This window comes from Engraulis encrasicolus, chromosome 9 (assembly GCF_034702125.1).
Source record: "Engraulis encrasicolus isolate BLACKSEA-1 chromosome 9, IST_EnEncr_1.0, whole genome shotgun sequence".
NCBI classification, from domain to species: Eukaryota; Metazoa; Chordata; class Actinopteri; order Clupeiformes; family Engraulidae; genus Engraulis; species Engraulis encrasicolus.
The window spans coordinates 46,639,383-46,666,236 of NC_085865.1; the positions used below are offsets into that span (position 1 = coordinate 46,639,383).

The following is a 26,854-nucleotide window of genomic DNA, read 5'->3' on the forward strand; positions in this document are numbered from 1 at the left end:
TTGTATTGGGGGCAGCTGTTCGCTTACATTTCAAAAAAACATTTTTATTTATTCCCAAAAATTCAACATCAGCAGACAACTAGCAAACAGCCTTTTGGGAAAATATTTGGACTAGGCTAATGTTAATTAAAAAAAAAAAAAATGTAAACAAACGCTGCCCCCATTAGAATTGCTCATATCTCGGAAAGGGCTGAGCCGAAAAATGTGGCATCACCGGGTACTGACAAGTCAAGGGTATAGCGTGAGCAATACAACAGCATACTGAAATTGACTGAACTGGTCCTTTAAGGGGCTACTTTACATAGTACACTATTGAAAACGTTCAAACCATCAAATCACATACAGGTATGGCAGTGACGATAACATGTTACATTCACATGTATGATCAGTAACCCACTTCTTGAAAGCAGTGTTGTTAACCAGTTAGCAACTTAGTGAGTTGCCAATGCAAAATTACATTGCAAGTAAGTTTGTTAGCAACTATGGTTTTGGGAAATGCATCCCAGAAATACTGTTAAATCAGCTAAAGAAACCTGAACAAATGAAACATAAATTTGACACATACATCTGCGTTAGTGTGACTGAGACTGAGAGCTGCACACCTTGTAACATACGTCTATGGCCTCTGTGTACTTCTTAAACTTGAGGTAGTTAAATGCCAGCCGGTAGCCTGGGGAGAGAGGAGGAAGAGGAAGAGGAAGAGAGATGTGGTTAAATGCCAGCCGGTAGCCAAGGGAGAGAGTGGCAAAGAGGAAGAGAGGGGGAGATGAGGGGCATGCCTTGAAAGGACAGCTATCTCCAGAGAGTCTGTAGTAGGTTATCAGCTGCCTGTGGTGGTTAAATCCTGTAAAGTGTTACGTATGGTGGATTTTTTTTTCTGTGTAGTATTAGCATGTCTATAAAGTGTTATGTGTGTGTCTACTGACCTACAGTATGGTGGGGCTGAACCTGCGTAGTGTTATGTGTCTGTACTGACCTATGGTGGGGTTGACCCTGTGAAATGTGTTTAAAGTGTTGTGTGTCTACTGACCTATTTGACCTGTGTAGTTATGTCTCTAAGAAATGTGTTTACTGTACTGATGTATGGTGGGGTTGACCCTGTGTAATGTTGCTTTGCTATATGTCTACACAGTGTCATGTTGCTTACTATGGTGGGGTTGGCCCTGTGCAATGTTATGTTTTCTGATCAATGCCTGATGAAGATCCCGGGTCATCGAAACATTGCTATTTTAATTAAATAAAGTTTATATTTTTGGAGATTATTCCACAGTGTGCAGATTACCTTCTTGAACTGTCTGACACCTTTGTCTGGCACATACAACAAGTGACTTTTTATGTGCGCACCCTACCCAAAACTACTATGTCTCTATATATAGTGTCATGTTTGTGGCTGACCTATGGTGAGGATGGCCCTTTGTAATGCTATGTCTCTACATAGTGTCATGTTTGTGGCTGACCTATGGTGGGGTTGGCTCTGTAGCTCAGTCTCCAGGCCTCTGCGTAGTGCTCGGCAGCGTCTCTGTATGAATGCTCGGTCTCCGCTATGTAGCCCAGATACTCAAGCGCTTTACAGCAGGACTAAAGAGAGGGTTTGGCAGACACACACACACACGTACATAGACACACAGACGGCACACAGGATGAAAAGTTTTGCACCATTCACCAGCCAAATGCTTGTAAAATATAAAAGTGGCTGATACATTTTGTACAGAAAATTACATTTTTCACAATAGACTGCCTGATGAATTTGAGCATTTCTTTCTTACTCCTTTGCATTGGTGACTCGTGTTGACGATTTATCTAGATTTACCATATTGAATATCTTTGAGCGTCGTCTCACCTTGTTGCGCGTGAGGCAGAGCTTGGCGAATTTGGTGGCGATGTCGTATTTGCCCGAGGCGATGTACATGTCCGCCAGCAGCAGCAGGCCGTGTTCCAGCTCGTCGGCGATGTCCTGGGCCCACTCCACCTTGGAGAGCCGCTTCAGCTGGTTGCGTGCCCGCGGAGCCTGGTTCAGCAGCATGAAGGCCTGGCTCAGGCACAACAGCTCCGCTACACACTCCCTGTCAGTCTGACAACACACACATCATCAGCACACACAGACACACACGCACGCACACACACACACAGACACGCGCGCACGCACGCTCACACACACCGTGTTTTTGTTTTTTGGCAGTCATGGGTAAGCAGGTTGGGCGTCAGACTTGTAACCCAAAGGTTGCCGGTTCAACTCCCGACCTGCCAGGTTGGTGGGGGGAGTAATCAACCAGTGCTCTCCCCCATCCTCCTCCATGACCGAGATACCCTGAGCATAGTACCGTCCCACCGCACTGCTCCCTAGGGGCGCCATTGAGGGCTGCCCCCTTGCACGGGTGAGGCATAAATGCAATTTTGTTGTGTGCATGGTTCACTTGTGTGCTGTGGAGTGCTGTGTCACAATGACAATGGGAGTTGGAGTTTCCCAATGAGCTTTCAAATGTCATGGTATAGTCTGGCTAGTGTTAGGGCAGCATGCTGCTATAGTATGCACACACACACATGCACGCACGAACGCACGCACACGAACACACACACACACACACATACACATACACGCACCTAAATAAACACCTGTATATACACTGAGAGACTTAAATTAATAATTCCTTATGCAATGTATCAACCTCCTCTCGTAGTTTCTACAATGACTGCCCTATTTCCCACAGTATCCTGGGCCTCTATGACCCAGCCCAATTTTTGTGTGTGTTAGAACAGCACACTGCTGGTAGTACACACATACACACACACACACACACACACACACACTCACGCACACACACATTTGCATACACAGACACCCTTTATTCATTATGCAATACGGTACATACTAAAATTCCACAGTTTTATTTTTCACATTTTTCACAATAAACACTGCTTATTTACGGTTTCACCACCAGCGAAGTCTCTGAAGAAAGCTTAGTGTCGCAACATCAGAGCAGGCCAAAATGTATGTGGTGAAACTGCAAATACGTAGTGTGCTCTTCCTTTGCAAAACGAATAACTTTTGTCTCCCATTGATGCACCAGATGACAACACAGAAGTAAGTCTACATGGAATGAACTCTTTGTGATCCCCTCTACAGTATCATGGAACGGTACACTATACTCCACCAGTTTGAGCTTCAACTTCCACTTCCTTAGACGCTCCAGCAGTCTCTGCTTGTAGCAAAGCATCTTCTGTATTTATCTATGGCAGTCAGTTCTTCCTCACCTTGCCTCCTGCGGACCCGCTGAGGTTGGTGTCAGTGGTGTGCAGTGCATTCCAGTTTTTGCTTGCTGGCTCCCGTTTTAAATATACATTAGCCTGGACCAAGTACTAAGTTACTGGTACTACTACTTCAAAACAATTGCCCAAGCTGGGGCAAATAAAAGCTAGCACTACTGTGACTCACCTTGCCTCCCATGGACTCGCTGAGGTTGGTGACGGCGGTGTGCAGGTGTGTGGGCTCCTTGGTGTGGATGAGGAGGATGTTGATGAGCAGGTGCATGCGCTCCATGCCGGCCTTGTGGCGCGGCCGGCACTCCTTCAGCAGGCTCTGGGCCGTGGCCAGGCCCAGCTGAACGCCCTCCTCACTCCTCACACTCTCCGCCTCACGCCCGCCGCTCCCAGGACGCCTGGGGAGAGAGAGAGAGTCACATACACCGTGAAACATTGCAGCCAGCTTTTACATACAATGTGTAACCCAATAAATGGGTAGTGGACATGGAAAAGCACAATAGGGCCCCTTTAAACAAAAGACGAGAATTGACACTGCACTGCTGCACTGGTGACCCAGGTTCGATTCCGGCCCGGGTCATTTGCCGATCCCTCCCCGTCTCTCTCTGCCCACTTGCTTCCTGTCTCACTTGACTATCCTATCATGAATAAAGGCAGCAGAAGCCAACAAGAGAATCTTTGCATTAAAACATTTTTGACCACAACGGCTCTTTACATAGATACCTGAAACACGTAGCACACTTAACGTGAAATAGACAAATAGCAATATACGTACACGTCTTGTACATAAGAGACAAGAAGTTTGGGGTTGATTTTAAGTATTAATGTGCAGTGTTTCCTAGCGCAGGGGTGGGGAACCTTTTTCATTCAAGGGGCCAATTCAAATTCCTCCAAGGGCCATAAAACTGCTCCAAAGGCTTTACTATGAACACAAACCAGGATTTCCCCCTTCATTTTAGGCCTATATTGAAGGCAGCCACCTTTAAAACAGACCCCACCTACTCTTGATCCCCTGAACATAACTTAATTGTATTGAAAATGTAATTTCTAAGATTCCTTTACAAAATAAGTCATATTTCATGTGAAGCTGCATAACATTGAAATTACCGTATATCGGGGGCCAGATAAAATGGCCTCAAGGGCCCTCAAGACATAGGTTCCCCACCCCTGGTTTAGCACAAACCTAGCATAGGCCCTGCCCTACTAATCAAAGTGTGAACTAAAGCTCCTTATTCACTGTCTCGTCCAGTGACCAGTGGCCTGTGGGAAAACTGCTTTGAACTGTGATGTCCTTGAAGTGGGTCAGCAATAGGCGATCAAAGCACCTCATGGTGACTGAACTTAATCTTTCTCTACGATCAATGTTTGCATCACCCAGCACTCGTGTAGAAAGCCACAACTTCCCTCAGTCCACACGCGGAACTAACCACAGGCATGGTCCCCACCATTTCTCACAGTGCATGCACTCTCTGGGCCTGAATTTATTGTAGGGTTCAGAGCACTTAGAGTATCCATGACATTACCATGATAAAACATTGGTTATTACAGTAAAACCATGGTCGATTTTCGTCCGTGTGTGTGTGCGCGTGTGTGTGTGTGTGTTTGTCTGTGCACCGTGGCGTGCTCACCCCTCTCCCGTCTCCTCCCCGTCCTGTCGAGGCTGGAGCATGTGGCTGGCGAAGGTCTCCTTGTCCGGGTTGAGGCAGATCTGCACCATCAGCTCCACGGCCCTCTCCCCCCACTCCAGGTCCCGACGGGCCTTATTCAGGTGCCGCAGAGCCTCCGTCACCTGGTTCCTGTGCCTACATATGCATAAACACAATCGCACATACAGGCACACACACACACACACACACACATACACACACACACACACGTAGAGAGCTGTATGAGTTACGTAGATAAACAGGGTGAGAGAGAGAACCAGACAGACAGACAGACAGACAGACAGACAGACAGACAGACCGACTGTCAAGGTATGCCTCACCAGAGGTACAGCCCTTTGCAGTAGTTGAATCCCCCTGCATAGGGGATCCTGGTATGTAAGTTCTCGCACGCCGTGAAGAACGGCAAGATGTCCTCCAGCTTCCCAACTCTCCTCAGGAGGTCGATGAACTTGGCCATGAGCTGGAAGTTACCTGTAAAACAGGAAAAGCTTCATGACGTGTTGGAGTGGCTAGTATGCTCGGCCAATGTTTAAAGTAGTGGGACAACAACCCAGGAATAGTATCAATGGAGCTACCATGTTCTCCATTGTGTAGAGAGTGGTATCATAAGTGTGAAATGAGAAATTTAAATGTGTGTGGTTCAAAGTAAACAGTGCATTGCTAATTGAAAGTGAAAGTGAAAGCCCCTTGGGAACTCCCATTGTCATTGTGACACAGCACTCCACAGCACACTAGTGAACACTGCACATGACGAAATTGCATTTATGCCTCACCCGTGCAAAGGGGGCAGCCCTCAATGGTTCTATACTTCAATAGTTCATTTAACATCTTCTGGAGTTTATTTGGTCCCTGAGTACTCTCCACGAGTTGAATTAACACTACATTTTTACTGTGCGAGTATTGAAGCTATGTGTGGTGACTGGTGAATACTGGTGAGCATGGATGATGAATACTCTAAGATTGTGTGGACAGACAGACAGACAGACCTGCACGGTGCTGAGCCAGATCAGTGTAGACCTTCACAGCCTCATCACACTTCATCTGCCTGAAGAGCACGTCCCCTAACAACTACACAGACAACACACGTCACACAAGATCATGAATGAATGAATGAATGAATGAATGAATGAATGAATGAATGAATGAATGAATGAATGAATGAATGAATGAATGAATGAATGAATGAATGAATGAATGAATGAATGAGTCATCTCACAGCACACAGATCAGTGCCTTCATGTGCAAAGCTTGCTTTGACAGAAAAAAGGTACAGAAAAAAGGTACAATCAAAATTAATGAAAAAGCACACCATGAGAGTTTGTCTGAAATTGTGTTTATGCATGGATTGATACATCTGAAAATGCTTTGGTGCACAATGCATCATTGCATGTTTTCACTATAGAGCAAACATTCAGTAGGAAATCCACACAAGTCTTAGTACATGAGGCCCCTGTGCTGCTCAAAGTCTGCTCAGAAACATTGAATGTACTGTATTAAAAGGCACTTCTGTATCTGGATCACACTCCTTAGAGTGAATTCAATGTGCTTTCGTCCATCTGGTAGGTGAACAAAATACACCCCCCCCCAAAAAAAAAACCCAGAAAGTTACTAAATAGTGGTTAGATCACGTAGAGAATGTGGCAGGCTTTTGAACTGTTTGATGGAAGGATTAAACACCTCAGCCTGGAGGCCAAAGGGTGTTCATTTCAGCTATCAGTAGATCCCAGGCCCAGATATATCCCTACCATGGTGGCCTCGAGGTGGTTGGGCTGGGATGCGATGGTAGCCTCGCACTGCTCTCTGCACTGGTCCAGCTTGTCATGTTTCAGGTACAGCTGAGCCATCTCCAGGGAAATCTGAGAGAGTAAAATCACGCATGTGTGTATAAGCGTGCAAGAATGCACAAAGTGTGTGTGTGTGCGTGCGTGCCTGCGTGCATGCTATTGTGTGTTCTTTGGAGGTCACTGTGACACTGTGTGTATTTGCATGTGAGAGTGTATTTGCATGTGAGTGTGTGTGTGTGTGTGTGTGTACAATATGTGTGTGTGTGTATTTGCATGGGAGAGTGCATGTATGTGTGTGTGTGTGTGTCTGTGTGCGTGTCTGTCTGTCTCTGTGTGCCTAAAGGCGGATTCATACTTAGCGTTACTGGCGCTAACCTCCTTCATACACGTCGTGCACCCCACATTTTTTGTAACTTGGCGTGCGCCACCAGCGACCATGCAGGTAGGCAGACAAAGCAGGAGTTGCGAAGAGAGGCTACAGCTACTGCAGGCTACTACAGAATGGACCCTGCATCATTTTGACGATAATAAAATGTCTTAGAGAGTTATTTTATCTTCTCTCTTAAATGTTGTTCAGTGAAACAATTGTTTACTTTGTTCAGAAGCACGTTGTGTTTGGCGATCTATTTATAAATGCTGCAGCCAGAACAATGCTCTCACATGGTCTTGGAATGATCTGGCAATGTAGGCTACAACAAAAATCTATGTTTCATTGTGGTAAGTCATAAGTCAGACATTCAGTAGCCCTACAGCAGCCGTGTTTGGCTTTCTATTTTTATACATCTGTAGAACTCAAGCTGCGAGTTGCGAAAGATGCTGCCGTTTCTCTCATGAACAGCAGAGGGCACACTTCCGAAAATGCAAGCGAAAGCCTGTTAATGGCGCTTTTGACTATGAATGGTCTGCCACATTTTAATGGTTCTCGCGCCAAATGCGCCAAAGTGCGCACGTGAAGTATGCAGAGCCCTTAAGTGTGTGTGTCTCACCGTGGCGTCGCTGGGCGTGTGGTGCAGGGCCTGGGCGTAGCAGTCTATAGCCTCGTCCAGCTTGGGCTGGTGGCGAGCGAAGGCACAGCAGATCCAGGAGGCCACGGACGCCTCCCGCTCCAGACACTCCGGCTGCTCCAGAGCCACGCGCTTCAGCACACGCCTCTGGAGAGCCAAGGCCTGGGAGAGGAAAGTAGAGAGATGCACAGGTAGAGGATGACAGGCAAGAGTAAAGCTACTGTAGGGTTATACTTCTCCGTGTCCTGAAATTGACACAACCGCAACTGTTCTACCCACCGCCACGCGCTCCGGAACACGCCTCTGCAGAGCCAGGGACCTGGAGAGGAAAGTAGAAAGATATACAGGTAGAGGATTAGTGGTTGGAGTTACTCAGCACAACACATTTCAGGAAACGCCTCTGGACAGCCAGGGCCTGGAGAGAAAAGCAGAGAGAAACACGGGTAGAGGATTAGAGGTTGGAGTTACCCAGCACCACACGCTTCAGGACATGCCTCTGGAGAGACAAGGCCTGGAGGAAAAGGGACAAGGGAGCGAGACAGGAGGGTTAAGGTAAGGGTTCATCATCATAACCATTCAGTGGAACTTGACTGAATTGTAGCCTCTTACTGTAGATGGACCCGTCGACGAGCCTATATTCACAGGAGGGAGTGTAGAGAGACACCATAATGTATGAGTTAGGCTGAGAGTTACCCACCGCCACACGCATGGCTGTAGCCAGCATTGAGGTCAGGGAGGTCCGGATCTCCCTAACTTTTCAGGGAAAATATATATTTTTTTAAATCTCTGCTTTTGCGTAGACATTTCAATTGACATTTGTATTGCCATCGCTTTCGTATATGGGTGATTGCGTGGTACCATTGGAAAAGGCTCTTTCTGCCCTTTCCAATGGTATAAGCACACAGGTGAATGTCATATACTGACGGAGAGCTTAGCTTGTGCTATTTCGAATGATATACAGTACATGTCAAGTTGGTCTCATGTACGTTTCATCAGTATGGAAGCAGAGAAGCATAGGTGCGCTTTTGAGAGCACCTAAATTGTTGAAGCCTGATTAACAATACACATTTATGTAGGCTATATTCTTGAACTGGGGGACGATTGGTTACATTCAATTTATGAAATCAATATAGCCCATACATTTTTTATTGGCTGTTTAGCAATAGCTATACAATATGCATGATTTCTAACTGCATTTATTATATTAGTTTGTTAGTCTACCCCTGCCAAATTGCCTTTGCTTGTACCAAACACTTGCATACCGTAGGCTACCATTCACCCTCATACCTATCAATATTAATATCAATGAATCAATATCAATATTAATTACAGGTAGAGTATGTTTTATTAGTAGTTTATTTCCAGAATGTATGCTGCCAATTCACAAGTGTTATCTTTTCCATTTATCATCACCATCAATTTCTGTTAATGCCTACTCAAAATGTTTTGGAAATCTACATTTTCCATGCTTCCATACTTTTCTCTATTTGGTCAGACGGTAGAAATATTCATGAAAACATTACATTTATGAAGGGGTATGCATTTTAAAAATAAATGACAAAAATTACATATTCTATTTTTAATAGTAAAACATTTTGGTGCAATGTGCGCACACATCATGGACCTCCCTAAATCCAAGACCCTGGCTACGGCCTTGGCCACACGCTTTAATACTCGCTTCTGCAGAGACAGGGCCTTGGAGAGGAGGAGACAAGAGGAGGATTACACTGAATTGCTATGCTTCTGTAGGGACATGGCCTAAGGTAGGAGGGCAAGGGAGAGGGTTGGCAGGTTCGAGGGTTATTTAGCTGATGATTACAGTGAATATATCTGCCTACCCAGGGCCAGGGTCTAGAGTAGCCAGGCTGTGCCCTCCTAGTGACGCAACACTTTCAGCATTGCAACTAGTCAGGTCAAGAGCAATGCCAGTACTTTCCGAGTTCCCGAAAATACGGGAACTCCTCCCGCTTTGTCGGTAAGCAAACCAACCAACCATAAGCAAACCAAGGGAGGCAGGTCAACCATGCCGTTTGGGAAATGTTAATTGTTATGCTCTTGGTCAGACCAAATCTCAAAGTGATTTGAACGTTGATGATAATCAGGCTAGGTCTAGGGGGTGAACAGGGAATATAATAGGGTACAAAAGAAACTGATATGCTGTGTGTGTACTCTTTATTAATTAAAAAAAAAAAAAAACTAACCCCTCTTTGCAACTGCACTTGTTGTTCTGTATATTTCCTGTGCACTTTGTATTTGCTTGTGATGTTGGCTTGATTATGTCCTCTTTTGAAAGTCGCTTTGGTTATAAAGCGTCTGCCAAATGCAATGTAATGTAATGTAATGTAATACATACGGCTTGTGCAAAAACAGACAACATACATACAGACACAGGACCAGGGAGTTAAAAATATATAAGAGAGATACAGAAAAGGAAAAAGGAAAGGAAAATTATGACAGAAAAAAAAGACAAGAACATTGTCAGAGAAGTGTGAATAAACTAAGCTGAAGGGAGAATAGAGAGCAAAAACAGACAGAGGTGAGTGGCAAAGTGAAAAAAGAAGCGAGTGTAAGAGAATGTCCTGCCAGGGACTGCAGATGTAAATTAGCTTGCGGCTAACTCTCTGGTAGGCCTACAATGCATGAAATGGCAACATTTATGTGTTCATTGTACATGGTCCCTTATAAACGGAAATTTACTGCAAATTGACAGAAAATGCGTGGGTGTGAGAGAGAATATCAGACTGAAGAACACACACACACACAGGCACATCCTGTTAGTGTTAAGAGGGCCAGGGGCCCTGTGTCTGTGGTGAGTTTAGCATGTGGGCAGAGGGAAGCTGTGGCTTTCAGCACGAGTGCCGAGTGACGCTGTATGGCTTTGGCTGAGGTGGCCGCATGGTCAGACGGTGGCCACAGATCAGACAGACTGACAGCTCAGACGGGGCACACTACCTTCTTCAGGGTTTCCTCTGGTGAGACACTCATCTTCTCCTCAACCCTCGCCAGCGCCTTCAGGTACCTCACATTACACAACATGGAGGCCAACTCACTCGCTGAGGGAACACACGAGGGGGGGGGAGGGATGGAGGGAGGGAGACGGAGGGAGAGAGGGAGACGGGGAGAGAGAGAGATAGAGAGAGAGAGAGAGAGAGAGAGAGAGAGAGAGAGAGAGAGAGAGAGAGAGAGAGAGAGAGAGAGAGAGAGAGAGAGAGAGAGAGAGAGAGAGAGAGAGAGAGAGAGATAACCAGGCATTAGGAAACAAGATAACTTTTTCCGGAGACACAATGAGGTGAAGGTTTCATCATGTATCTGTGGCTGTGGCATCTCTCTCTATCTATCTCGCTGCATCTCTCTGTTTGTGCTACTTTAAGATGAATTAAAGTGTACGTGAAAGTACACAGGATTTAACAGATTAATACTCTGTCTTTTATTCTTCACACTGCAATCAGTTATACAGCACGAAAACGCTATCTATTGTATGTTGTTACATTATATTTTATCATATTTGATTTGAGCACAAGCAAAAATTCCACTGTACAAACCATAGACATGAACTGAGATTTGACTGTGATCTCTGAATCGAAAAATAAAAGATGCTGCACGTGACTCTGTGGACATTAAATAATCAACTTTTGCTAAAAACCATGCCGACTATGTATTTGCGATTCATAAACAATTGTGGTTTGACACCAATTATTAATTATTATTACTATTATAAATTATCAATACAAATAAATTATTAATAAATAGTAACTCCTGTTTATGTCCATACTTGCTTCAATTTGTAATGCGTTCTCCAGGATGGTCTTGGCCTTATCAAAGTGCTTGAGTTTCATGAGGAGCTCCACCAGCTCCAGGCAGAGGGACTCCTGCATGTTAGCAGCCAGGGCCGCCTCATAGTAGGACACGGCCTGGAGCACACACACACACACACGTAAGCAACCAGGGCCGCCTCATAGTAGGACACGGCCTGAAACACGTAAGCACGCACGCACGCACGCACGCACGCACACGCACACACACACACAGACGGGGCAGGCTAATAGTAGGACACGGCCTGGAACACACACACACACACACACACACACACACACACACACACACACACACACACACACACACACACACACACACACACACACACACACACACACACACACACACACACACACACACACACACGTCACCTTCTGTATTACATCTTCTAAAATCTCTTTTCTGATGTTTCGACACACAATACTACACAGCTACACAGCATGAAGTTAGGGAGAATAAACTAGAATAGTGTCGCAGTAGCACAGGCATCAGCCTGCAGGCATATACACTGTATGTGATACATTACAAAATATTGCACCATTACTGTTTGTGTGTGTGGTATTGGCATACCATTTACATGTACTGTGTTTGGAACAGGGGTTAGATTTTAGCTGTGCATGGTTAACTAAGCAAGTAATTGGTGACATCGACAGTCTATACTGCACCTTGTCATACAGGTGGATCTTCACGTAAGCCTGCCCGATCTTCTGAGCAAATGTTGAATCTTTTGGGGCCTTTTCTGCCACCTCTTGGTAGACTGCTATGGCCTTCTCTGGCTTTGAATGCATGAATAACGGACACACAAATTAAAATCCAATCAACCTGTGTGCAATTATATTGAAAAAATATCTAAAATGAGAGAGTGATTAAGAGAAACTAGAGTAGAGTAGAGTAGAGTAATTTCATTAATCCAGAGGGAAATTAAGGTGTCTGACAGTTTACATAAATAAATACACAAACACAGACATACACTAAGACCTAATACACATTATTGCACATTGCAGTAAACATATAGCACACATTAGCAATAGAGTGCAGCAGATAGCCTATCATCAGACCCCCCGCCCCCCCCTCCACACACACACACACACACACAAACCCACACACCAACACACAGCTTGCATACTGCATACTGATTAAACAAAACACTGTAAGGCAAAATACAAAATCTAACACAGTTGTCAAAAAATAATAAAATGGACTACCTCTTGAATCTTCATGTAGGCATCTCCTAATAGAATGGTGGAATGTGATCCAGGCTGCGCATCACAAATCTCCCTAAGGCAGATATATATTTCACACTTTATGTTTCATCATCACAGTAAAAGCCTGGAATTAATGTTTTCAATGTTTTCAATCATTTCAACGTTTTGATCATTTTCTTAAAGATTTTGTGTCCTTCATATGCATGAATGTATGTAGTATTTACGCAAAACATTTGGTCACAAAACTAAAACTTTAACGGGAATAAGTTTCCATAACATTTTTGAGTTCGTGGAACATGTTGGGGTTTACAGTGTACCAGATGCCAACAATAATTAACACCAGATATAATTAATGCCAATAACAATGACAACCAGATGTGCACCCAACCGTTCCATACATTACACAACTGACGATGTGTCGCATAGAGCAACATCACTGAGTGGGGTCCAAGCAAGGTCTCAACTGGGAACTGAACTACTTGGGATTGAAACATCGAGTCCTTTTGCATAACTTTAATAATGACACTTTTGTCCAAAGTGACGTACAGTTAGGTGCAGGGTACTCATTACAATCCCTGGTGCAATGTGTTGCTAAAGGGCACTTCAGCTATGGATGAAGGTGTAGGGACACCACACACACTCATCCTACTGGTATTGGTGGGAATCGAACCTGCAACCCTCTGATCCCAAGATGCACCAGCTCCCCAATACATCTTGACTAAGATGACCAGGATCATTGGGAACCTTCACAGATGCTGACCTATTGCATGCGATGCAGAGGTTGCAATGTAGACGTAGCGATCTAACCTGTAGCATGCTATGCAGAGGTTACGCTCTAACCTGCAACATGCAATGTAGAGGTTGCGATCTAACCTGTAGCAGGTGATGCAAAGATTGCGATCTAAACTGCAGCATGCGATGCAGAGATTTTAATTCAAACTGCAGCATGTGGTGTGGAGGTTACAATGAAGAGGTTGCGATCTAACCTGCAGCATGCGATATAGAGGTTGCGATCTAACCTGTAGTATGCGATGTAGAGGTTGCAATCTAACCTGTAGCGATATAAACCGTAGTGTGCAGTGTAGAGGTTGCGATATAAACTGCAGCATGCAGTGTAGCTGTTGCGATATAAACTGCAGCATGCGGTGTATAGGTTGCGATATAAACTGCAGCATGCAGTGTAGCGGTTGCGATATAAACTGCAGCATGCAGTGTAGAGGTTGCGCTCTAACCTGTAGCAGGCGATGTAGAGGTTGCGGTTCTTCTTGCGTTCCAGGTAGATGGCGGCCATCTTCTGCTTGGCCTGGGCGTAGTTGGGCTGATGTGGCGCGACGCCGCGCAGCATGCTGATGGCCGTGTCCACCTGCTCCTTGGCCAGCGCCAGCTCCACGTTGGCCACCAGCACGCGCGTCTCCTCCGATGTGTCCTCGAACGTCATGATGGCGTCCTGCATCACCTTGGTGGCTTCGTGCTGAGGGGGGCATGAGAAGATCAATAGAGACACTGAGGCCATGGCAACATGTATGCGGATATTGGTTATGTCGTGCGAGGCTTGACGTGCAAGGCCAAGTTTTACCTGCACTGAGCTGGTTGGCAGGTGCCAATGTCAAGCCCTGGTTACGTGCATGTGGATATCTTTAAAAACGGATATTTTTTGTATCCGTTTACATGTTTTGATCTCGTTTACACGGTTCGTTAATTCAAAAATCACCATTGCGACAGGTGCTTTTTGGAAAACTGTTTTAGGAAGCTAGAACTCTAATTAACTTTGAAACAAAAGGCCCAAATGGATGGGTTTATTTTAAAATACCCATATACTTGTAAACAAAGACACTAAACCTCTTTGGCTCAATCTGGTGACTTTTACAGGCAGCACATTAGACTTACGTCATGTGCAAACCCTCCAAATAGCAACAAACCGGCATAGTGCCGTAAAGAGCCTCTGGGGGCCACGGGGACCCCGGTTCGAGTCCGGCCGGGGTCATTTCCCGATCCTCCCCTGTCTCTCATCTCCCACTCATCTCTCGTCTCCCATCTTCGACTGTCCTGTCAAATAAAGGCATGAAACCCCCTGAACAAATATTTAAAATGCGTGTGAGCCATGTGTTGTACCTCCTCTCCGTTGAGGCGTAGCGTGTGGGTGAGTTCCAGGAAGATGGAGCACCTCTCGCTGCAGGAGATGGCGGTGGCGCTGGACTCCTTGCCCCGTACGGGCCTCTTGACGCCGGGCAGGCCCATGGCCAGCCTCAGGGAGCGCACGCTCTCCCCCAGCTCCCCCATCGCACGCTGGGCACACGCCCTCAACAGGTGGTAGCCTGGCAGCTCACGCACCTGGTGGGTTGTGGACGAAGAGGAGAGGTGAGACACACACACACAGTCATTTCTCAAAGTGAAGTGTTCTAGCCTTGTTAGGACGAGTAACTCCTGTGAATAATGGGAGTTACACACACTACCAAGGCTAGAACACTTCATATTGAGAAATGCACAGAGAGAGAGAGGGAGAACGTGGCTAGGAAAGGAGAGGAAGAGAAAAGCAGAAAATGACAGAAAAATAGGATGGAGAGAACAGCAAGGGAGACAGAAAGTGAGAGGAAAGAGAAGAGGGTATTTACTAAACAAGAGGTTGAGCCAGAACTAAGAAACGAGACTTTTGCAACACAGTCAGCGAGAACCTAGAGGGAAGTGAGTACACACAGGCCTTTAATAAAAATACATGACAAAACAAAATGATAAAAATAGAAAAACACCCTTTACACAGCAAACATGATTACTAAAGACAGTCACTATGTCTAAATAAAGCCCATAGCATGGCCCAAAGATGAATCAGCGATTTTACTGATGGGTACTGTATATAGCTAAGTCAGCAGGCGTGTGATTACACTGCATTACATTACACTTAGCTGACGCTTTTATCCAAAGTGACTAACAGTTATTTTAAGTACAGGGTATTGGTTACAGTCCCAGTAAGGGGTTAGGTGCCTTGCTCAAGGGCACCTCAGTCACGGACTGAGATAGGGAGTGGAACCGTGGGATTTGAACCTGCAACCCTCTGAAATACATCTCCTTAACCACCAGGCCATGGCTACCCACATGTGTGATGTGAAAGTGAAAGTGTGTTGGTAAGCAGGGCTCTAAATTAACACCAGCCAACCGGCCAAATGCTGGTGAAATTTAATTTTGGCTGGTAGAAAAGACCATCTTACTAGCCACTTTCACACATTCGTGAGTGTGTTTGGCTAGTAAGATTTCATCTACTAGTCATTTTGGCTGGTGGAGAAAAATGTTAATTTAGGGCCCTGGTTGTTTGGTACCTGGAAGTTGTGTGAGACTCCGGCCTCAAGGCAGCTGAGGCAGTGCTTGTAGAGTCCGGCCTGCAGGTGGAGGCGGCCCTGCAGCAGGTGGGCCTTGGCCATACGCGGATCACGCTCCACACACTGGCTCAGGTACACTTGCGCAGACTTGCTGTCACCTACGCACAGTCAACGAACACATGTGACTAATAGACGACAACATATACATTCACACACACATATACAGCATATACATCCACACTGGCCTATGAGGAACTTGAGCAGGGTTGAGGGTGCCAAACCGGGAGCCCCTTTATTAATGCCAACTGTTACAATATACTACAGTTCGTATACGCATGAACAGTGTGACGTGTGCCCTGTGCTTTACGCCCCTTTTTTGGGGCAAAACATTGGGGGGGAAAGCCAATGCAAGTCAATTGGTGGTGTTGGGAAAGAATAAACGGAAGACAAGGACCTGTAGACTGGCGTTGTTCATGCTCAACATTCCGAAAACATGTTGTGTTGTTGCCGGCTGTTCAAATAATATAGCCAAACAGCCATGGCTGAAGCATGGACTGCGTTCATTTAGGCTAGCCAATGTAGCATGTAAGTTAGTGAGACATTCGGTTTGTTTTCCCCCAAAAAGGGGCGTAACTCACATTCACGAGCAAAGTACCCGGATGCCCGTTTATACGTATGAGGAACTTGAGCAGGATTGAGGGTGCCAGACCGGGAGCCCCTTTATTAATGCCAACTGTTACAATATACTACACAGCATGAGTCTGCAGAGACAGTGTGGTCGCTAGTCTGACCTATGAGGAACCTGAGCAGGGCCATGAGGTAGGAGCAGGAGAGGAGGCCGGGAGCCGCCTTGGTCAGCAGCTCCAGCAGCATCAGTGAGTGCTTCAGGCCAAACGGCACCGGCTGGTCCACGAACGGGTCATCGGTCTGGGGGTACACAGGAAGGAACATACGCTTAAAAACTATCCGAAACTCTACCCGTAAATAAAGTAGCTAAAAATAATTATGATGGAAAATCCATCCAATATACACATGCAGGCTGGCCATGGATTTGGCTTATGAATTGTCCAGAAAGTATAGTTATGTGAATGAGTTGTAGAAAGTGTGACATCCCAAAAACAGTGAAAGAAATGCAAAAGCAAAATTCACGTCGAGGTCAGTTTTAAGCAAAGAGACTTGAGACAAGAGGGTTTACTGACGTCATAACAGCGTAGTACGGAATGATGGCGAGGGGAGTACAATTCTTCTTCTACGGTCAGTATTGGAAGCATGGTAAAGTGCAATGCCACTTCCGCGAGGGTCGGAGTGTGGAACAGGTCATAGGACGGCGTGAATGTTTGTCAGCTGTCCTTAATTACCCCCAGCAATTACTGCTGACCAACAGCTGCAGTTAATTTGGCCACACACTGAACACTGACAACCGGATATCCTCTTTCGGCATATTTTTGCGGAGTTTCCAGATTTACGGAAATTTTATCCATCATGGTGTCGCACCCACTGACCATGCGCAAGGGAGTTCATTTTCCAGCCACTCGTGTCCTCAGGCCACGCCCCCGTACTACACCGTGGCCAATGCATTTCCCCCCCGAGAGATTGTTCTTCTGTGTCGACTTTCTTTGGTTTTAAGTCTGCATGGAAATCCCGGGTTGGAAAAGCAAAAAACCCTGACATGTATTTGCTGCAGCCAATTAAATGAAGCAGCTGATCTTAATTACCACAACCCTTCAGCCACGTTGATGAGCTAATAAGTGAAATCACCAGAGTTATCATCAGCACAGACAGAAGGAATATCTGGCAGGACTTCAACTTTCTCAATCCAGTTGTAGTTTGCATCATTTGACGGAAACTATCAAAAACATAAAAAAATACCCTTTTCTATTATATTTTTCATGCAAAAACATTTGGATGACATTAGAGATATGCAAAGACGACCTTAGACGACCTCTCTGCTAACAAACCCTTGGAAGATCGTTGGCAGGTCACCTGTATGTAGGAGAGGTGTATGTCCACGGCCTGGAGGAGGAAGTTGGGGTCTAGGCGTGCGAGGTACTCGGGTCCCAGATGGCAGCCCTTCAGCTGCAGCAGCCTGAGCTCCACGGCCTCCTTCAGCAGCGGAGACACGCGCTCAGCACCTCCGCCCCTCTTACTGCACAACATGGCACGCAGCAGGCTCAGCTCCTACAACACATGACAGACAGCACATTTACATCATGTTTTTCATTTCCAATTAATCATTCATAATGAAGTACTTCCGTCTCCTTTACATTGCACTTTCATATTTTTTTTTATACCTTTATTTGATAGGACAGTTGGAGATGGTGACAGGAAGCAAGTGGGAGAGAGAGATGGGGGAAGATCAGGAAATTACATCAGTAATCGAACCCGGGTCCCTGGCGTAGCAGTGCAGTGCCCTACCGTTTAAGCCACGGTAGGGCCACATTGCACTTTCACTTAATTTCAAATTGTGAAGTGTTTACAAAGTGAGGTTTTCAAAGCGGAATTAAGTTTTATTTAGCAACAAATTGAGTAAATTCTGAATTTAATGTCTCATGTAAACGATGCCAATCACACTAGGTACTTCCATTAGGATCTCAATCACAGGGAAGGGATCAAAGATCAAAACACTATGGAAAATACAGTATTGTGCAGACTGGCTGTGATTGGCTGTGAATTCATCAGTCCCACACCTATAACACCCAATCACAGTAGAAGCTGCATGTGTGTGTGTGTCGTACCGAGGAGGGTTCAAGGGTCTGCTGGACCTCTGCAAGAAACTCCAGTTGATGGGCTGCCTCTTCCTCCTCCCCTGTCAACAGTTGGCACCTCACTAGACCTACACACACACACACACACACACGCACGCACGCACACACACACACACACACACACACGCACGCACACACACACAGAAACACAGAAACACACACACACACACACACACACACACACACACACACACACATACATACACACACACACACAACTGCATAAGACAGGCTCTGTTTAAGTACCATAGTACTAATGTCTTTTCAAAGACTATCACAGCACTCCACCAGTGGACAAAAGACCAACTGACCGGTCATGGCTGGCAGGCTGCTCTCGTCGGCTCCGAGGGCCGTGTTGAAGCAGGCAGCGGCCTCCTTGTGTTTGCCCAGCAGCAGGTGCATGTGTCCCAGCTCGATGGCTGTGTCGGCCTCCCGCGGGGCCTTCGAGTGGACCCTCTGCAGGAAGGGGATCAGCGTCTGCAGGATCTCTGCACTGCTGCCACACTAGAGAAGAAAATATGAAGTGTAGAAAAATAGGGCAATGATTACAAGCAAACCAGTGAGGAAAATGACATGCAATAATTGGTATCACTTTTTTAATATGTTATAATTACTATTGCTGTTATTATTATGCATGTTATAATATTCATGAATATTCATGCAAAACCTGGACAATGAGTCGGTTGAATTAAGTTTATTACTATTATTATTATTATTATTATTATTATTATTATTATTATTATTATTATTATTATTATTATTATTATTATTATTATTATTATTATTATTTACACTCTACAACCGCACAGAGAGTCCAACCCCAACCCCAACTCACCAGCCTGCTGATGGGTTTGAGCATGTCAGTGTGGAGCCTGGGGTTAAGGGGCTCCTGCCTCTCCAGGGCACTGAGGAGGGACTGCAGGTGCTGCCGAGCCTAAAACACACACACACACACACACGCACACGGCAGGTACGCACACGCACACACACACACACACACACACACACACACACACACACACACACACACACGCACACGGCAGGTACGCACACGCACACACACACACACACGCACGCGCGCAACATACACACACACACACACACACACACACACACACACACACACACACACACACACACAGACAAACAGTATGTATAGGCTAGCACATCATGATGTGTGTGTGTGTGTGTGTGTGTGTGTGTGTGTGTGTGTGTGTGTGTGTGTGTGTGTGTGTGTGTGTGTGTGTGTGTGTGTGTGTGTGTGTTTACTCTACTTAACCCTGTGCTGATGTACTTTTTTAAAAAAACTAACCTTACGATATTTAGCATCTGCACTTGTTGTTCTGTATATTTCCTGTGCACTTTGTATCAGCTAGTGATGTTGGCTATGGTTACGTCCTCCATTGTAAGTTGCTTTGGTTAAAAAGCCCCTGCCAAATGCAATGTAATGTAATGTAATGTAATGTATGTAATGTAATGCAATGGACATTAAGGGCTACCAATACTGTGCAATAACGGTCTGTGGCTTTGGATAAGAGTGTGCTGCACCACAGAATTCTGGATGTACCTTGATGAGGTCCCCATCTTTAGCCAATGCCAGAATGACCTGCATCTGATGCGCTCTCAAGTTCCACTGGTCATGCTCAAAGATTCTTTACACATAGACACACACATGTAGAAACACACACACACACACACACGCACACGCACACGCACACACACACACACACACACACACACAAATTTAATATAATCAGTTAATATAATCAGCAATAAAGTTAATTCCCCATCCAGCAATACACTGCAAAACGTGGGAGTGTAAACATATACGGTGCCCCACTGAAAAGAATGTAGCCCCATAATGCACGCTGTACCACCAGTGCCACACTGCATTAGTCATTGAAAGGTTAATCACCATACTAGTACTCTTATATGACATAATAGAGGGCCTTTAGTAATGCACTATGGCTCGATCATTGCCATTCTGGAAACAGCAAATGTATAACGCCGTGTTTTAACGGGTTAAAAGACTGTGAAACTGCACCTTTCGCAGGTCTCCCTGGTCTGCTCCCAGTCGTGACGGGCCAGGAAGATGCTCATCTTGAGGGAGAGTGCTGGCGTGAAGGTGGGGAAGGAGGCGATGATCTGGTTCACCACGTCCATGGCCCAGGTGTAGTTCTGCTTCATCATGAAGAACTCCACCTGAGGACAATTAGCAGCCAATATATCAGTAAGTGGTAAATGAACTGCATTTACACGTGTGTTGCAATTTTCCACTCATTCAAGCATTGAAGGTGAGTTCTGATCAGACATCGTATACTCTCCGTGGCGATGGATGTCTCACAATAAGTAACATTAACATAGCTTCCTGAGTTGTCAATAGAGAGGTGTACCAAAGTGATTTGTATCTGTAACACCTATTCATCTCCACAGGCAAAGATATTATATAGGCATATCGTTGTAATAACTGTATGTTGCTTTGGAGAAAAGTGCCAGCTTAGTGTAATATAATGTAATGTATATAAAGACATGTCTGTGTGTGTGTGTGTGTGTGTGTGTGTGTGTGTGTGTGTGTGTGTGTGTGTGTGTGTGTGTGTGTGTGTGTGTGTGTGTGTGTGTGTGTGTGTGTGTGAGAGAGAGTGTGTGTGTGGTTGCCATGTGTAAACAGCAACACAGAAGAGCACTGTTGCCATAACACAAACAGCTGATTAAAAGCTCAATGCCAGACAAAATTATGGCGGCATGAAGGAAGTATCGACATGGTATGCTCCTCTCAAAAGTGACCAAGATGACAACACTTTTACGACCGCATTTTATGCATTTATGCGAACTGGTGTATTTCTGCCGAGAAATGTGCAATCTAAGGGCAGATTAAAAAAAAATGGTTAGAGCTTGCAAGTAGGGCACAGACTGTGTGCTACTTGCTCTGCCTATCTCCCTCATGCCCTGTTCCGCGTTTCCACGATGGTGAGGCCTATGTTGCAAGGTGGTGCTAACGACACTATGGTCAAGACTTGTTCAAGACTTCCCAGACACCACACATTCACTTTACTGGTGTTGTAAATTGCTATGAAATCCACATTATGGAGTAAGAAATATACAGTATAACCACCAAGGAAGAGGAAAAAAGATGAAAACTTCATCTCATTTATCACATCACATGCTCCTATGTAAATAATATCAGATTAAAGTGGCATGTCCTCAATATATGCCTATATATAAACAAATGTACATAAAAGCTTTCATTGACAAAGATGACAAAATAAATCCGACATTCTCTACCTTGCCAATAAGTCCGAAGACGTTGACAGAGTCCTGCACTCCGCTGTCGAAGCAGTGCACAGCCTGGGCTCTCTGCTGATCCGTCTCCGCATTCAGCAGCAACCAGCCCTTCATAATTACAGCCTGTCACAGATTTAGATACAGTGATCACAGATGATGATGATGATGATGATGATGATGATGATGTGCACATACACCGTAATCATCATTGAGCTCACTGACACACATGATTGAACTGTATTATAACAGGGTTCCCACTCTAATTCATATATAAAATTCCATGATTTTCCATGACTTTCCAGACCCAAAACACAGAATTTCCATGACCACTTCCATAAAAAGAAATAGCGCTAAGTTTTAAAAAGTGTGAAAACTGAAGATTATCTTCACCCCTAGAGCCGACGGCGAGCTACCGCCAGACTAAAGAGTGCTCATTGCATCCTAGAATGTTGCACATTACAGCGTGAAACCAAACCCTCTCTGGCTAAGCGTTGTAGTATAACCAGTAAGAAACAATGTTATACACAAAACAAAAAAAGTTTTTACTTCTAGACAACTGTTAAGATGATATGATATTCCATGACTGTGCATGCAAAATGGCAAAAATCCATGACTTTCCATGACTGGAAAAACTTTTATGAAATTCCGAATAGAAAGACAGACAGTGGAAAGATGCAGCAAGAATATTTATTGACATGCGCACACTAAAATGTTGCACCAATTCAGATAAATCACACAAACAAACGCTGCCTGCGAAGTGAACTCTCACTGTCTGTTATGTTTCAACACCTCGGCTTCCCCTTTCAAAATGTCATTAGCAGGAAACCGTCCTCTGCGGCCGTTTTGTTGTTGTTGCTTGTAACTTTACCATTGCAATAATCATCATTGCATTTTATTACATTACACTTTGCTGACAGTGAGACTTATATCCAAAGGGCATTACAGTTATTTACAAGGTATTAGTTACAGTCCCTGGAGGAATGCAGGGTTAGGTGCCTTGCTCAAGGGCACTTCAGCCATGGATGGAGGTGTAGGGAGAGGTAAGGGTGGGATTCGAGCCTGCATCCTTCTGAACGTACAACCACCTTCCTAACCATTAGGCGACGGCTAATATGCTCGGAGGGCCACTTCTAATTTGATTAAGTCCTCCAAAGGCCATACTATGAACACAATCCAGGATTTCCCCCTGCACTTTAGCCCTTCTTGAAGGCGGACACCTTTACAACAGACCCCACGACTATGTCCTCTGAAAATATCTTAATTGTCTTATAAATGTCATGAATTAATGTATTACTTATTTATTTATTTAGTCTATTAGATGTAAAAAAAAAACATTGTATAGCAACATTAACCATACATTGAAAGGAATACATAGACAGGGATGTACACAAGAAAGTCCCAAGACCTATTTCCATTGCGGTCCCCTACGTGGTAGCAGACTAGGGCACAAGATGGCGTTCTTACACATATTCATACATACCTACATATACAGTATATCGCGAAAGTGAGAACACCCCTCACAGTTTTTGCAGATTTGTGAGTATATCTTTTCATAGGAAAGCATTACAAAAATGTCACTTTGACACAATGATTAGTGACCTTTTAACAACATATTTAACCGCTTACATTTCTTGTTCACTCAGAAAAAAACAAAATACAGCCATTAATGTTTGAACATGTACTCACAAAAGTGAGTATATAATTATATCGGGGGCCGGATAAGACAACCTCACGGCCCCCGGGCCATCCCCACCCATGCACTAAGAGATATTCTGTGTCTCAGATGGTGCACTTGTATCCTGGTGAACCAGTAGCCTGTCCAGCCCCCGCCCTGGGCGTCAACACATAGCTTCTGGTTCACCAGGAAAGTGCACTTGTGCACTTCGGGCACTATGTTTCAGTGCGTAATTAATAAACTATACACACTGAAACATGAACACTGAAGTGCACAAGTGCACTATTTGAGATACGTTCATAGGCACAGACCTGTGGGGAGCTGTTGCTGATCTTGACGGCCCTGTCGACGTACTCCCTGGCCCTGACGTGGTGGCCCAGCAGCCACAGGGTCATGCCTGCGTACAGCACAGCTTTCTCACCTGCCGTACGCCGACTCGAACGCAGCTCGGTCTCCAGCTCCGACACGGCCTCACGGTCTGAAACAATACCACACACACACACACACACACACACACACACACACACACACACATACAGTTAAGTATTTTTGTGTGGTATTGTTTGAAACAGTCATGAAACTCAATACTTCTTTCTGTACAGAATGATACACACACACACACACACACACACACACACACACACACACACACACACACACACACACACACACACACACACACACACACACACACACACACACACAACAGGTTTCAAGCTCCAATACGACCTCACGGTCTGGAACAATAGAGGTTGCCAAGACACGTGACCAAATGGGACGGCAACACCTTTTGCCGTCACTGAGGAAAATCAAATTCTGCCACCTGTCAGATAGTAGAAGGGGTCCGCCAATCCTAATCGTGTAAACAAGAAAACTACAGACCTAAAAGTTAATTTGGTAAGGGCAATGACGTCACGTTCGAAATCTCTATACCACATGGTTAGAAGCAGTCATGAAACTCAATACTTCTTTCTGTGCAGAAGTTTGATACACACACGACAGGGATACAAGGGACACATAGGCAGTGTGCTTCAAACTGTATATTCTGGCAATGAACTGAACATTGGTAAGAGAAATAAAGTAGGAAATAATTCAAATTCTGAATTATGCAGTCATCTACTGTAGGTTTTTACATACATAATGCAAAAACCATGTGTGCGCGTAATAACCATGTGTATATCAGCACACTGTTAACCAGTGTTGGGCAAATTACTCAAAAACTGTAATGCATTACTGATTACATGTTACTAACCCTAGGTCTTTTCAAAATAATCCCTTACCCTACAATATTACTATATTTGAAATGTAAGGCATTACACTACTTTTGCATTACGTTAGTTACTTTCGCCAAAAGAACTGTAGGCCTAATATGGCTCTGGCAATGTATTACAGTGTAAATCAAGTTCATGAGTCATGACTTTTTCACCTGCCGTACAGGAGTGTTTTTGGCAGCATGCAGACTAAAAACTACTAGGTTCAGGAATAGCTTCTCTCTGACCCACCACACTGAATACCACTAAAATCCAGGTCATAGTAATGCATTGTAACTTGAGTTATTTAGCACTGTAACGGAGTAAATATTACAGAGTTTAGCCCTATAATGCCTCGCATTACTGCAGGCCCGTAGCCAGCCTTGTGGTAGGGGGGGATCTTTTCCCCCCGAAAGTGGACTTCCTTTGGCTCCCTATTCCAATGTCCCCAAATACACGAGCACACTTCAAATACTTTAATTTAGACATATTTTATTCATTATGAGTTTGCTGTGAGTCTGTTGCTGTGCTTCATTGTTTGTCTGTTGCTCCCCATTCTTAACATACATGGAAATGAATTGCTTCAAATTACTGCTATCTGACAGTTATTTTCATTGTTGGCCAGGGGTTCGAGTGGGGGTGGGGGACGGGAGGGGGGGTTCGAACGAACCCCTCGAACCCCCCATGGCTACGGGCCTGTACTGCATTACTGCCCAACACTGCTGTTAACACAACAGATAAATGAACCGGTTAGAATGAGCTCCTGTATGAACTGACCGACAGTTTCACATCTCTTGTGTGCGAAGATGAGGCCCAGCATGACTCCAAGAGAGACATTGGATTTATCTTTCAGCTGTTGCAGCTCCCTCATGGCATCTTGGGTCCGACCTGCATCAAGACAATCAAATAGATTTATTCCCAACTCCAAAATACTAACATGTAACCAGCAGCACACTGATGATTCATCTGTATTATGGCAGGCATGCATTCATTGTCACTGCAACTTCATGATTGCTAGATTTGAACTGAAGTAGTAGGCATAGGCTACTGTTATTTGATGAATAAATTAATACACTTTGCATGTAATATTAGTTAATTGTAGGCTACGAATAGTTACTAAGTTTATTTTTCTGTTTTTCTGTTTTCTGGTGTTTGTGTAGCCTACCTTCCATCAAAACACCAAGAGCCTTGAACAACGTCAGCACTGGGTCGTTGTGAAAACTTTTCAAATGCTCTTCAGCCGCCTGGGTGGCTTGATGATATTGAGCATCTCGAAAGTAGTATATAATCGAAGCCTTTGAAAAGAAATGTCATGCCAAGCCTTACAAATATTACATTACACTGCAAAAATTAGGCCGGCCGCATTACATTTCATGTTACAAGCATTTTCTTTGGCCAGTCACCCACCCCGGTTGATAGATGGTTACATTAACTCTAACTCTAATAATTTACCCTCCTACTCGTTAATACCCTTTGAGAGTGAATAGATATCTACTGTCAATGAACCTACCTAATACTTACAATGTAAAAGTAAATGTAAATGACCATTTCATGTAACTTATTAACGGCTAGCCTACGAGTGTGACCTCTGACCTAAATTAATCCATGCCAAACGTAACTGTCACTCAATTTTGTCCACTTTAGACTCCGTTACTTACTAGACATATTGGTTGATCTTCTGCCATGAGGAAATCTTTAGAAAGTCCACAATTGGCCCTCTGTTTTAGATATTTTCTCTGATAAACAATATGCGTTGTTCACCGTGGCAGTGATTGTAAACAGGGGTGTTTGGGGAACGCGCTCAAGTTTGGCGTTCTCTGTTGCTACACAACCTCGC

At 44.7% G+C, this 26,854-nt stretch overlaps 1 protein-coding gene across 1 annotated transcript in view; it reads right to left on the reverse strand.

The window, feature by feature from the left end:
• ttc21a (tetratricopeptide repeat domain 21A) overlaps positions 1-26,854 on the reverse strand; it is a 28,392-nt gene extending 1,538 nt beyond the window's left edge. The window contains exons 1-28 of the mRNA XM_063207268.1: positions 26,676-26,854; positions 26,183-26,312; positions 25,795-25,905; positions 24,079-24,245; positions 22,093-22,215; positions 20,855-21,012; positions 20,378-20,462; positions 19,646-19,744; positions 19,122-19,314; positions 18,781-18,878; positions 18,029-18,223; positions 16,837-16,972; positions 16,046-16,203; positions 14,847-15,065; positions 13,967-14,205; positions 12,735-12,807; positions 12,195-12,305; positions 11,486-11,624; positions 10,666-10,766; positions 7,696-7,875; positions 6,671-6,781; positions 5,912-5,993; positions 5,246-5,396; positions 4,887-5,060; positions 3,434-3,656; positions 1,841-2,071; positions 1,458-1,578; positions 603-670 (exon numbers count right to left, since the gene is read on the reverse strand). Of these exons, the coding sequence (XP_063063338.1) occupies positions 603-670; positions 1,458-1,578; positions 1,841-2,071; positions 3,434-3,656; positions 4,887-5,060; positions 5,246-5,396; positions 5,912-5,993; positions 6,671-6,781; positions 7,696-7,875; positions 10,666-10,766; positions 11,486-11,624; positions 12,195-12,305; positions 12,735-12,807; positions 13,967-14,205; positions 14,847-15,065; positions 16,046-16,203; positions 16,837-16,972; positions 18,029-18,223; positions 18,781-18,878; positions 19,122-19,314; positions 19,646-19,744; positions 20,378-20,462; positions 20,855-21,012; positions 22,093-22,215; positions 24,079-24,245; positions 25,795-25,905; positions 26,183-26,312; positions 26,676-26,702 (3,903 nt within the window). The 5' untranslated portion in view covers positions 26,703-26,854. The remainder of the gene's footprint in view (positions 1-602; positions 671-1,457; positions 1,579-1,840; positions 2,072-3,433; positions 3,657-4,886; positions 5,061-5,245; positions 5,397-5,911; positions 5,994-6,670; positions 6,782-7,695; positions 7,876-10,665; positions 10,767-11,485; positions 11,625-12,194; positions 12,306-12,734; positions 12,808-13,966; positions 14,206-14,846; positions 15,066-16,045; positions 16,204-16,836; positions 16,973-18,028; positions 18,224-18,780; positions 18,879-19,121; positions 19,315-19,645; positions 19,745-20,377; positions 20,463-20,854; positions 21,013-22,092; positions 22,216-24,078; positions 24,246-25,794; positions 25,906-26,182; positions 26,313-26,675) is intronic.